This window comes from Somniosus microcephalus, chromosome 4, assembly GCF_052327205.1.
Source record: "Somniosus microcephalus isolate GS21.2 chromosome 4, FLI_Smic_1.0, whole genome shotgun sequence".
NCBI lineage: Eukaryota > Metazoa > Chordata > Chondrichthyes > Squaliformes > Somniosidae > Somniosus > Somniosus microcephalus.
This window is the reverse complement of record NC_140990.1, coordinates 292,754,867-292,767,691: the sequence shown is the minus strand read 5'-3', so window position 1 is coordinate 292,767,691 and position 12,825 is coordinate 292,754,867. Positions and strand designations below refer to the sequence as shown.

At 45.1% G+C, this 12,825-nt stretch overlaps 1 protein-coding gene across 2 annotated transcripts in view; it reads left to right on the top strand.

The window, feature by feature from the left end:
• The window catches only part of LOC147120546 (histamine N-methyltransferase-like), a 409,239-nt gene that overhangs the window by 68,887 nt on the left and 327,527 nt on the right, over positions 1-12,825 (top strand). Inside the window, exon 4 of one of the 2 annotated variants that reach the window (XM_085986645.1) lies at positions 5,478-5,608. The exons of the other annotated variant lie outside the window; for it this stretch is intronic. Coding sequence (XP_085842771.1) covers positions 5,478-5,608 — 131 coding nt within the window. The remainder of the gene's footprint in view (positions 1-5,477; positions 5,609-12,825) is intronic. 2 annotated transcript variants of the gene reach the window in all.

Here is a 12,825-nt window from a genome sequence, read left to right as displayed (position 1 = left end):
GCTGTGCGGGGGAAGACTCCTGGGCAATGAAGTGGGCACGGAGATGAAGGCAGCGGAAAAAGAGCTCAGCATCGTGCCGAGCTCAAAATTCATTGAGATGGGGGCATAAGGGGATGAAGCTCAGGCCTTTGCTGAGAACTGATCGTTCGGGGTCAAGAGAGGGGAAGGTCAGAGGGGATAGTGAAAATGCGGCAGGGGGTGAGATTGGAAGAAGGGATGGGATCAGAGGAAAGTGACGGGGAAGACGGTTCCGGAGGAGCATTGGTGCCAAGAGTTGATGAAGCTTGCGATCCTTATTTTTGTAATCCTGGGTGGATCCAAAACATGAAGGGTGGAAGTTCAATTTGAATCCACGTGGAATAACTTGGAACCAGAGACAGTTACTATTTTTGTAATCCTGGGTGGATCCAGGATGACCAAGTCTGAGAATTCAACATCCAGGGGTATTCAATATTCAGGAAGGACAGGAAAAAAGGAAAATCAGGTGGGGTAGTATTGCTCATTAAAGAGGAGATTAACACAATAGTAAGGAAGGATATTGGTCCTGAAATTAGGATCGGGAGCTTGCCGCGCGTGCAAGCCCTCCGATGTGCACTTACCCGGCGCACTGACATTTGAATCGTGGCCCGCATTGCATTTCCTCTCACTGGCCCGCTTGAGGTCCTGCGTGCATGACCCAGCGGCGTACTTAGTGCGATGAGCCGGCTGGGATCACGTGAGCACAGGGCAACCAATGGGAGGTTGCAAAAGTTCATTCATGAGTTTGACAGTAAGAGCTGTCAAACTCATGAAAACTCCTGGCCCCAAAACACTACTTAAACGTGAAAGAAAATTAAAAAAAAACATTGAGCTACTTAAATGAACCATAAATAACTGTAAAAAACTATTTTAAACAATAATTTTAAAATTTGAAAAAAATTATTATATAAAAAATTGGGGCTATAACTAAACTTACCTTACTGTAAATTCTTTTAAAATAATAAACCTGTGGGAAAAAAATGTATAAATTGTATTAATAGACCACTTACCTGTAAAACTAAGTATTTACGTGTGGTTTTTCAATGCGTAAAAACCGGAGGCCTTTACACATGCGCAACTCTCTTAAAAATAAAGGAAATCCAAGTCGCACGCGCAGACTCCTGCGCACATACGTTCAGCGTCTTAACCCCTTGGGTCAGAGGAGAGGAAATGCCGGTTTTCCCCGCATGCGCTGTGCATGCTGAAAACCGGCAATTCCTCCGGGCACACGCGTGAGTACCCCGTCCGTACTCACGCATTGGGAGAGGAATTACTGGGCCATAAGCTCTGATGATGTGGAATCTGTATGGGCAGAGTAAGGGGCAGAACATTTTAGCGGGAGTTGTATACAGACCTCCAAACAGTAATGCTGAGGTTGGGGATGGCATTAAATGGGAAATTAGAGATGTGTGCAATAAGGGCACAGCAGTTATCATGGGTGACTTTAATCTACATATAGGTTGGGATAACCAAATTAGTAACAATACTGGAGGAGGAATTAGTAGAGTGTATACGGGATGGCTTCCTGGATCAATATGTCGAGGAACCAACGAGAGGTCAGGCCATCTTAGATTGGGTATTATGTAATGAGAAAGGATTAATTAGCAATCTTGTTGTGCAAGGCCCCTTGGGGAGGAGTGATCATAATATGATAGAATTCTTCATTAAAATGGAGAGTGAAGTAGTTGACTCATAGATTAGGGTCCTGAATTTAAATAAAGGAAACTACAATGGTAGGAGGCACGAGTTGGCTGGGATGGATTGGGGAATGTTACTTAAAGGGTTGATGGTGGATAGGCAATGGCAAACATTTAAAGATGGCATGGATGAACTACAGAATTTGTTCATCCCAGTTTGGCATAAAAATAAAACAAAAAAGGTGACTCAACCGTGGCTAACAAGGGAAATTAGGGATAGCATAAGATCCAAGGAGAGGACATATAATTTGGCCAGAAAAAGCAGAAAACTTGAGGATTGGGAGCAGTTTAGGATTCAGCAAAGGAGGACAAAATGAGTAATTAAGAGGGGGAAAATAGAGTATGAGAGTAAGCTTTCAGGGAAAATAAAAACTGACTGTAAAAGATTCTATAGATATGTGAAGAGAAAAAGATTGGTAAAGTCAAGCATAGGTCCCTTGCAGTCAGAATCAGCGGAATTTATAATGGGGAACAAAGAAATGGCAGATCAATTAAATACCTACTTTGGTTCTGTCTTCACAAAGAAGGACACAAATAACCTCCAGAGATGTCGGGGAACATAGGGTCTAATGAGAGGGAGGAATTGAATGAAATCAGTATTTGTAGGGAAATGGTGTTAGGGAAATTGATGGGATTGAAGGCCAATAAATCCCCAGTGCCTGATAATCTACATCCTAGGGTACTTAAGGAAGTGGCCCTAGAAATAGTAGACGCATTGCTGGTCATCTTCCAAAATTCTAGACTCTGGAACAGTTCCCATGGATTGGAGGATAGCTAATGTAACCCCACTATTTAAAAAGGGCGGTAGAGAGAAAATGGGGAATTAAAGACCGATAAGTCTGACGTCAGTAGTGGGGAAAATGCTAGAGTCCATTGTAAAAGATGTAATAGCAGAGCACTTGGAAAACAGTGACAGGATCGGACAACGTCAACATGGATTTACAAAAGGTAAGTCATGCTTGACTAATCTACTGGAATTTTTTGAGGATGCAACTGGTCGAATACATAAGGGAGAACCAGTGGATGTGGTGTATTTGGACTTTCAGAAGGCTTTCGATAAGGTCCCGCATAAGAGATTAGCGTGCAAAGTTAAAGCACACAGGATTGGGGGTAGAGAACTGGTTGGCAGACAGGAAGCAAAGAGTTGGAATAAACGGGTCTTTTTCCGAGTGGCAGTTAGTGACTAGTGGGGTACCACAGGGATCGGTGCTAGGACCCCAACTATTGACAATATATATTAATGATCTAGACGAGGGAACTAGATGTAATATCTCCAAGTTTGCAGATGACACAAAGCTGCGTGAGCATGTGTGTTGTGAGGAGGATGCAGAGAAACTCCAGTATGATTTAGACAGGTTGGGTGATTGGGCAGATGCATGGCAAATGGAGTAATGTGGAGGTTATCCACTTCGGTGGCAAAAACAGTGATGTAAGAAAACTTCTAGGCACTTGATCTAAGCTTTAAGCAAAGCTTTAATCAACTGTTTTACAACATGGAGGTCTAGTTGTGTCCTTCACTAGTTCCTGTTAAGACTGTCCTGCGCAAGCTGGGCCCATGCCCGAGTATTTATACTCTCCCTGGACAGCGCCACCCATAGGCCGCTCAGTATTATTTCATAAGTCTTTCTTTTATGAATGACTGATTTATGTCAAACAGGAAGACAGATTATTATCTGAATGGTAATCGATTGGGAAAAGCGGAAGTGCAACGAGACCTGGGTGTCCTTGTGCACCAGTCGCTGAAGGTAAGCATGCAGGTGCAGCAGGCGGTTAAAAAGGCAAATGGTATGTTGGCCTTCATAGCGACAGGATTCGAGTACAGGAGCAAGGATGTCTTGCTGCAGTTGTACAGGGCCTTGGTGAGACCACAGCTTGAGTATTGTGTGCAGTTTTGGTCACCTTACCTGAGAAAGGATGTTCTTGCCATGGAGAGAGTGCAGTGAAGATTCACCAGACTGATACCTGGGATGGCAGGAATGACGTATGAGGAGAGATTGGGTCGATTAGGCTTATATTCACTAGCGTTTAGAAGAATGAGAGGGGATCTCATTGAAACTTATAAAACTCTAACAGGACTAGACAGACTAGATGCAGGAAGGATGTTCCTGATGGCGGGGGAGTCCAGAACCAGGGGTCACAGTCTAAGGATAAGGGGTAAGCCATTTAGGACTGGGATGAGGAGGAATTTCTTCACCCAGAGAGTGGTGAACCTGTGGAATTCTCTACCACACAAGACAGTTGAGGCCAATTCATTAAATATATTCAAGAAGGAGATAGATATATTTCTTAAGGTTAAAGGGATCAAGGGATATGGGGAGAAAGCAGGGACAGGGTACTGAATTTGGATGATCAGCCATGATCTCATTAAATGGCGGAACAGGCTCGAGGGGCCAAATGGCCTACACCTGCTCCTATCTTCTATGTTTCTATGTTTCTATGAAACAGATGGGGGGAGCACAATGTTGCTGAGTGAAGAGCATTAACACTCTGAACTGAAAATGAAGGATCAAAGTAAGTTCAATCGTTTTTTTCTGATTTGAAACATGGTTAAATCAGAAGGCGGCGGTGTCTTCCCAGAGAAGAGAAGGAAAATTGCAAGGGAGAGTCATGCCCAAGAGTTTCCAACATACCCTGGCAGATATTCAGGGGCAGTGTCTGATGTCCCTAGGAACAGGCTCCCCACACATCCATTTGGTAATAGAGATTATTTTTAATGCAGTGAGTTGTTATGATCTGGAATGCACTGCCTGAAAGGTTGATGAAAGCAGATTCAATAATAACTTTCAAAAGGGATTTGGACAAATACTTGAAAAGGAAAAAAATGTAGGGCTATGGAGACACAGCAGGGGAGTGAAACTCTTTGGATGGCTTTTTCAAGGAGCCAGCACAGGCACAGTGGGCCGAATGACCTCCTCCTGTGCTGCATGATTTTTTGATTCTACATATCAAGGAAAGGCGGATTAAAGATGGGGATAAATTTAACAGAAGAAAAAAAAGTAGTTGGAAATTATACAACTTTAAAATTACTATGAAGCACTGATTTTTTGGGTGACTGAGTGACACAGTCTGTTGGACACACTTCTGGGACTTCGGTTCAGATCCATCCGGGTCTAATGCGATGAAAGCCTTCTCTGTTTGTTGGCTATAAGGATTCTGTATGAAATGTATTTGAGGAGTCTCTACTGATGCCAGAAGCACATTGTGGGGGAAAAATATACGGAGTTTTATTCTGCCTCTAATTTTGTTACATGTATCCTGGTTTGTAGTACAGCTATTCATAACGAGGGGGTGGTAGATACTGAGAGTGAGTGGCTAAAATAATGGGGGGGTTTCAACTGCCAACGGCCTGGTTTTCACCTGAAAAACGGTCAACTGGCCAAGGAAAATCTGGTGGGGACCTTGTGCACTCAATTGCCTGCCTGATTCAATTTTTCTGTTTATTTTAAATCTATTTATGTAATTAGTGAGGGATTCCAGCACTTTCTACTAGATTTTCTGATTGTTGTGTACCATTTGCCAAAACAATTAAAGATTTTCAATATTAAGTGCGATGCTTTGAGGTGTGAACAAATTGCTTCAGTGCTTAAATATCTGCTATTTTTCCTCGGCTAAACCTAACGTACCAATGTTCTCACTTAAATTCAGAAGGTAATGAAATGTGTCTATATGTGAACGTCTAGAAACTAGATCTGATGAAATAGCAACAAAAGTAGTGTTTACATTCACTTTATTGAATTCCCTCTAATTCTACCTGTGTTCCAGCACTTGTGAAAGAAAAGAGTCAGGATCTTAACATCTCCTTCACTTGGAACCAGATGAGCTCAGAAGAATATGAAAAGCGAGGCAAGGAAAGAAATGAAAGCAAAAAGTTTGATTTCATTCACATGATCCAGGTAAATGCAGCTAAAGATAACCCTACAACCAGTAGACAGGGGAGGCATTCTACCCATCAGTTTGGGCTGGATGGGAAGCCAGTTCTAGACATCAACTTCCTAACTGTGGGCATAAAAGATCCCATGGCACTATTTCGAAAAAGAGCAGCAGAGTTACCCCCAGTGTCCTGGCCAATATTTATCCCTCAATCAACATCACAGAAACAGATTATCTGGTCATTATCACATTGCTGTTTGTGGGACCTTGCTGTGCGCAAATTGGCTGCTGTGTTTCCCACATTACAACAGTGACTCCACTTCAAAAGTACTTAATTGGCTGTAAAGCGCGTTGAGACGTCCGCTGGTCGTGAAAGGCGCTATAGAAATGCAAGTCTTTCTTTCAGTGCCAAAATATTGGTGGTTGCATGTACCAGGAACATTTTTAGAAGTAATATTCTTTACGACTTTTTTTCTTCAGGTAAATTATTCCCTGTAGTGTATGTGCTTTAAGTCAGAACTACTTTTTACAGCTCCTGTATACTGTAGTACCGGCAGTAACCACACAGGTATATAAGCCGTGCGCATGCCTCTGTACTCCAGTCTAGAGATTGCCCTCCTCCAGTAAAGACCTGTTATTTGTTTATGTACAGCATCCGTGTAATTATTTATCCACTGAACCACAGATCCAACAGTGGCGACGAGTGTTGATGCGAATCTAGCTGCAACATTAAACAAAAAAATAATTAAAAATAGTCGAGTCCAGGAACACGGGCGTTGACCGCGAGCAACCGCCCAGCAGTCAGGCAGAGATCCAACTTCATTGGGGAGGCTGTGGAGAACTGGGCTTGGTTCCCCAGCCACAACGAGCAGTAAGAGACGGACGACAGGTCCAGAGCAGACCCTTCCCGAGCAGCGGCGGCTGCAGCCGACCGACGGCAGAGAGAGAGAGCCGGGCAGCGTCGACGGGGTAAGAAAAAGGGTGAAGAGAGCAGGGCGCAGCCGGGGGTTGATCACCGAGCGGCATCAAGGAAAAATACTGCAAAACTGGAGAGAGAGAGGGTAAGAAACAGCCGGGTTCGAGACTGAGCGGCGTCGACAAATATCAAGAGAAGAACGCGCAGAGCACAGCCAGGGATCACGGGCTGATCAGGGTCCATGGGGCAAAGCAAGTGGAGACGCCATTGAGCCGCGGAGAAGCAGGGAGAGCGCGGGAGGTGCCATTGAGCCGCAGAGAAGAAGGAAGAGCGCGGGAGGCGCCATTGGTGATAGTTAACGCACAACCAAGGATGCCAAAGAGTGGCAGTATCTCTACGTTCGACAATGAAGTCAAAGATTGGGCGACATATGTGGAACGTATTGAGGTGTACTGCAGGGGGAATGAAGTGCCAGATGCTAATAAAGCACTGGTTCTGTTAAATTCCATGGGTGCAAAAACTTATGGGTTACTGCGAAATCTAATAACCCCAGAGAAGCTGGGAAACAAGGATTTTGGAAGCATAGTAGAAATCCTACAGGACCACTTAAGCCCCACACCGCTGCTGATAGCAGAACGATTTAAGTTCCATAAAAGGAACCAACACAAAGACTAAAGCAATGCTGAGTACCTAATGGAACTGCGCAAGCTATCGAAATACTGCCAGTTTGGAGCGGGACTAGCAGACACGTTAAGGGACAAGTTTGTGTGTGGGCTACAAAGTGAAGGAACCCAGAAATGGCTTCTATCAGAAAAGGACCTTACGCTGGACAAAGCTTTCAGTATGGCAGTATCACATGAAGCAGCCGCAAGGGGCGCTGCAGAGATACAACGGAGACCGCAAGAATATGGCACCAACGAAATGACCTATGGAACAGGGAAGTGCTATCGCTGCGGCAGAACAACACATGACCAGAAAGATTGTTGGTTCAAGGACCAAGCGTGCAGACAGTGTGGGAAAGCAGGACACATAGCAAGAGTCTGCAGGTCTGGGAAGAAAACCAACAGTAAGAAATCTCCACAGGAGAAGTACAAAAAGGTACACCAGGTGATGGACAGTGGTTCAGACAAACAGAAAAGTGACACAGACTCCGGAAGCAAGGAGCTGGGTTGTCTGAAACTACATAATATAACCGAAATGGAGGATCACCAGATTATCTGGGTTACACTCAAGATAGACGGAGTCCAAGTGGAAATGGAATTGGACACAGGGTCAGCTCTAACAGTCATAAATCAAAGAGACTACAAGCGGCTATTTTCACACATACCCTTGAAAGCTACAGAGATTGTCTTGAAGACGTATACGGGGCAAAAAGTCTACCCCAAAGGAAAAATAAGGGTGAAAGTGACATATAAAGGTCAGGAAATACCTAAAATGGATATATATGTATTGCCAAATGGAGGACCACCACTGCTAGGACGTGAATGGATCTGGAAGATACATTTAGATTGGCATTCCATACAGGCACTGAAGGTGGAGGCCAAAAAGGATGACGACGTCACACCTGGACGACTGTCAAAAATGCTAACTGACGCAAAAGAAGTGTTCCAGGAGGGACTAGGAACACTAAAAGGAATAACAGCAACAATTAAAATAGAGGATAATGCAAGCCCAAAGTTTCTGAAGGCCAGACCAGTGCCTTATGCGATCAGACCAGCGGTTGAAGCAGAGCTGGAAGGGCTGGAACGTTCAGGAGTACTGTTCAAAGTGGACTGGAGCGAGTGGGCTACACCCATCGTTCCTGTAATGAAGAGGTCGTTGAGTAATATGCCTGGGGAACCAAAGAAGGTCCGCATCTGTGGGGATTTTAAGGTGACAGTAAACCCAGTCCTTCACACGGTGCAATATCCGCTTCCACGAATTGAGGATATTTTCACTTCGCTATCTGGTGGTAAACGCTTCACAAAAATTGATCTAGCCCAGGCGTACTTACAAATGAAGGTAGAAGAAGCTTTGAGACATTACCTTACGATCAACACCCATAAAGGTCTCTATCAATACAACCAGCTGGTGTTTGGAGTAGCCTCAGCTCCGGCTATCTGGCAAAGGGCGATGGATCAGGTCCTGCAAGGAATTCCAGGGACCCAGTGTTATTTGGACGACATCTTGGTCACGGGCGAAAATGACGGTGATCACCTCGCTAACTTGGAGATGGTGCTCGCCAGATTAAAGGATTATGGGCTACGAGCTAATCGATACAAGTGCGAGTTTTTCCAGAAACAGATCTCGTATTGCGGCCACGTCATCGATAAAGAGGGGTTACATAAGTCCCCTGACAAGACAGAGGCAGTAGTCAAGGCTCCAGCGCCGGAAAATGTGTCACAACTGAGGTCGTTCCTCGGGCTGGTAAACTATTACCACAAGTTCTTACCAAATTTGTCTATGGTATTACACCCGCTGAACACCCTACTGCAAACAGGGGTACCATGGAAGTGGGATGATGAACGTAGACGAGCTTTCCAGAAGTGTAAAGAATTGATCACATCAAAAGAGGTGTTGGCCCATTTCAACCCAGCACTACCAATTCGTTTGGCATGTGATACATCACCCTACGGCATTCGAGCGGTGCTGTCGCACAAATTCCCGGACGGTTTGGAGAGGCCAGTAGCCTTTGCGTCTCGGTCACTAACCTCAGCCGAGCGCAACTACGCCCAGATTGACAGGGAGGCCCTCAGCCTAGTATGGGGAGTAAAAAAATTCAACCACTATCTGCATGGACAGAAGTTCACCTTGCTGACTGACCACCAACCACTTGCCTCCATCTTTAATCCTAAGAAGGGCGTGCCAGTAATGACTGCACAGCGGTTACAAAGATGGTCCCTGTTTCTAGGGGCGAATCAATATGAAATAGAATATAAAGGCATGAGACAGCATGGGAACGCTGATGGGCTATCGCGCCTGCCACTGCCTACTGAGGAGGAAGCACCAGCAGTGGACCCTATCGAGATATTTTATTCATTGATAATTGAACGATTGCCAGTAACAAACGCGGATATAGAGAAGGAGACCCGCAATGATCCGACGCTGTCACGGGTATATGAATTGACGGTGAGGGGATGGCCAACACATGGCGACTCACTGTTGCCAGCATTCTCATCCAGAAGAGAACAGCTGTCAGTATGCCAGGGGACAGTGATGTGTGGATCCAGAGTGGTGATTCCACCCAAGTTAAGGGAGAGAGTGCTAAATGAGCTACATGAAGGACATCTGGGTGGAGTGAAAATGAAAAGCCTAGCTAGGGCTTATGTGTGGTGGCCGGGAATCGATCAACAAATCGAAGACCTAACTAAGAGCTGCTTAGGATGCCAGAAGGTCCAAAATGCAATGTTGTATCTGTGTGTTAATAGAGACACGGAAGGCAGGAGTAGGTTTCACAGGTATTTACTGAACAAAGTCTGGAGGTGAACTAACAGATACAAGACAATGTACAGGCTTATATAGCCCGAGTGGCCATTACCGGCATTACAGTAGACAGGGGGCTCTTAAAGGCACATACACCACAATTCCTCCCCTTTTAGACAACCAGTACATAATATTTTAAGTAATCATTAATTAACATGTTACAAGAACAATAATCTACACATTGCTGCAGTTAATCAATTATAAGTCAGTCTTTCTGGAGGCTTCCCGACTCGGTCCGGATAATGCCTCGGTGGTGGCGTAGTTTCTGGTGGTGTAGTAGGTTCTTTTGGCAAGGCTGATTCGGCTTGAATGCCAGTGTCGGGTTCATCTGGTTCCAGTATCACCGGATCGGAGGTAGATACTATGGGTATCTCTACTTCATCATTAGGTGTATAGAGTTGTGGTGTAGGTTGTCCCTTTTCAGATGACTCTATGATCTGGTCAGCATGGCGCCTTATTATGCTTTCTCCAATGTCCACGGTATACATCAGCGGTCCTAGTCGTGTGCAAATAGTTCCAGGCTGCCATTTCTCGGTACTGTAGTCCCGGGCCAAAACTTGTTGACCTATCTGGAAGGTTCTAGTTGGCCTTTCATTCATGCCTTGAAATTGCCGGTTCTCCACGTCCCTTCTGATATTTGGCTTGATCAAATCCAGCCGGCATCTTAGGCTTCTATTGAAGAACATCATGGCGGAAGTTTGGTTTGTAACCACATGTGTTGCATTCCTGTATGCAAACAAGAAGTTATCTACCTTATGCTGAAGTTTTATGTCTTCATTACCCATGGCCTTTATGGCCTTCTTGAAGGTCTGGACAAACCTTTCAGCCAATCCATTGGTGGTGGGATGGTATGGGGCGGATGTGTAGTGTTTAACCCCATTGTTTTTTAAGAACTTCCTGAATTCTTCGGACACAAATTGCGGTCCATTATCAGAACAGATCTGTTCAGGCAGCCCATTCCTGGCAAATATGGTCCTTAATACTGTGATGGTTTTTTCCGTGGTGGTGGAGGACATCTTTATTACCTCCGGCCACTTGGAGTGTGCATCAACTGCGATTAAGAACATTGAGTCCATAAATGGACCAGCAAAGTCGATGTGTACCCTTTGCCATGGAGACGAGGGCCACTCCCATGGATGTAGAGGGGCTTGTGGTGGGGCGTTTTGGACCTTGTGGCATCCTAGGCAGCTCTTGGTCATTTCTTCAATGTCTCCATCGATACCTGGCCACCACACAAACGCTCTGGCTAGGTTCTTTTTTTTTCACTCCACCCAGATGCCCCTCGTGAAGCTCCTTTAGCACTTTATCCTGGAGTTTGGGTGGAATCACCACTCTGGATCCACACATCAAGGTTCCTCGGCACACTGACCGCTGTTCTTTTCTTTGCGAGAATGCTGGCAACAGTGGTTCGCCATGTGCTGGCCATCCCTTCACCATTAAATCGTAGACTTGTGAGAGAGTCGGGTCATTTCTCGTTTCCTTTTCAATGGCAGAATTTGTTACTGGTAGACATTCCACTATGGTTGAATGGAACATCTCCACTGGGTCTACTGTAGGTGCCTTTTCTACCGTTGGCAACGGTAGGCGCGATAAACCGTCAGCATTCCCATGCTGTTTTGATCCTTTGTATTCTATGTCATATTGGTGTGCCCCTAGGAAAAGGAACCACCTCTGTAGCCTTTGTGCTGTCATAATGGGAACACCCTTTTTAGGGCTGAATATGGAGGCGAGGGGTTGATGGTCAGTCAACAAGGTAAATTTTTGTCCGTGTAGGTAATGGTTGAATTTCTTCACTCCCCATACCAGGCTGAGTGCTTCCCTGTCGATCTGGGCATAGTTACGCTCAGCTGAGTTCAATGAGCGTGACGCAAAAGCTATCGGCCGTTCTGAGCCATCAGGGAATCTATGTGATAATACCGCTCCTACGTCGTAAGGGGATGCATCGCACGCCAGTCTGATTGGCAGTGATGGGTTGTAATGAGCCAAAACTTCCTTGGACGTGATCAAGCCTTTACATTTATGGAAGGCATGTTTACAGTCCTCGCTCCATTCCCAAATTACTCCCGTTTGTAGCAGTTCCTTAAGAGGGTGCAGAACAGTTGACAAGTTCGGTAAAAATTTATGGTAGTAATTTATCAATCCCAGGAACGACCTTAATTGTGAGACATTTTCAGTTGCTTGTGCTTTTATGACCGCTTCAATTTTCTCAGGGGACTTATGCAACCCTTCTTCATTAATTATGTGGCCACAATATGATAATTGTTTCTGGAAAAATTCGCACTTGGGGCAGTTTGCTCGTAGGCCCCGTTCTCTCAGCCTAGCGAGTACCTTCTCCAAATAGGCAAGGTGTTCGTTGTCGTTTTCTCCTGTTACAAGGATGTCGTCTAGGTAGCATTGAGTCCCAGGAATCCCTTGCAGGACTTGTTCCATAGCTCTTTGCCAGATAGCTGGAGCTGATGCTATTCTGAAAACCAGTCGATTGTACTGGTACAGGCCTTTGTGTGTGTTTATTGTGAGATACTTTTTAGAGGCCTCCTCAACCTCCATCTGTAGATATGCCTGTGCCAAGTCAATTTTTGTGAAACGTTTCCCTCCGGATAGTGAGGCAAAAATATCTTCTATCCTCGGAAGAGGATACTGTACCGTGTGAATGACTGGGTTTACAGTCACCTTGAAGTCCCCACAAATGCGAATTTTTCTCTGTTCTTCAGATTTATCATTATTTAACGTTTTCTTCATGACCGGGACGATGGGTGTTGCCCACTCGCTCCAATCTATCTTGGATAACACGCCTGTCTTTTCCAAATTCTCCAGCTCTGCCTCAACTGCTGGACGAATTGCGTATGGCACCGGCCTTGCCTT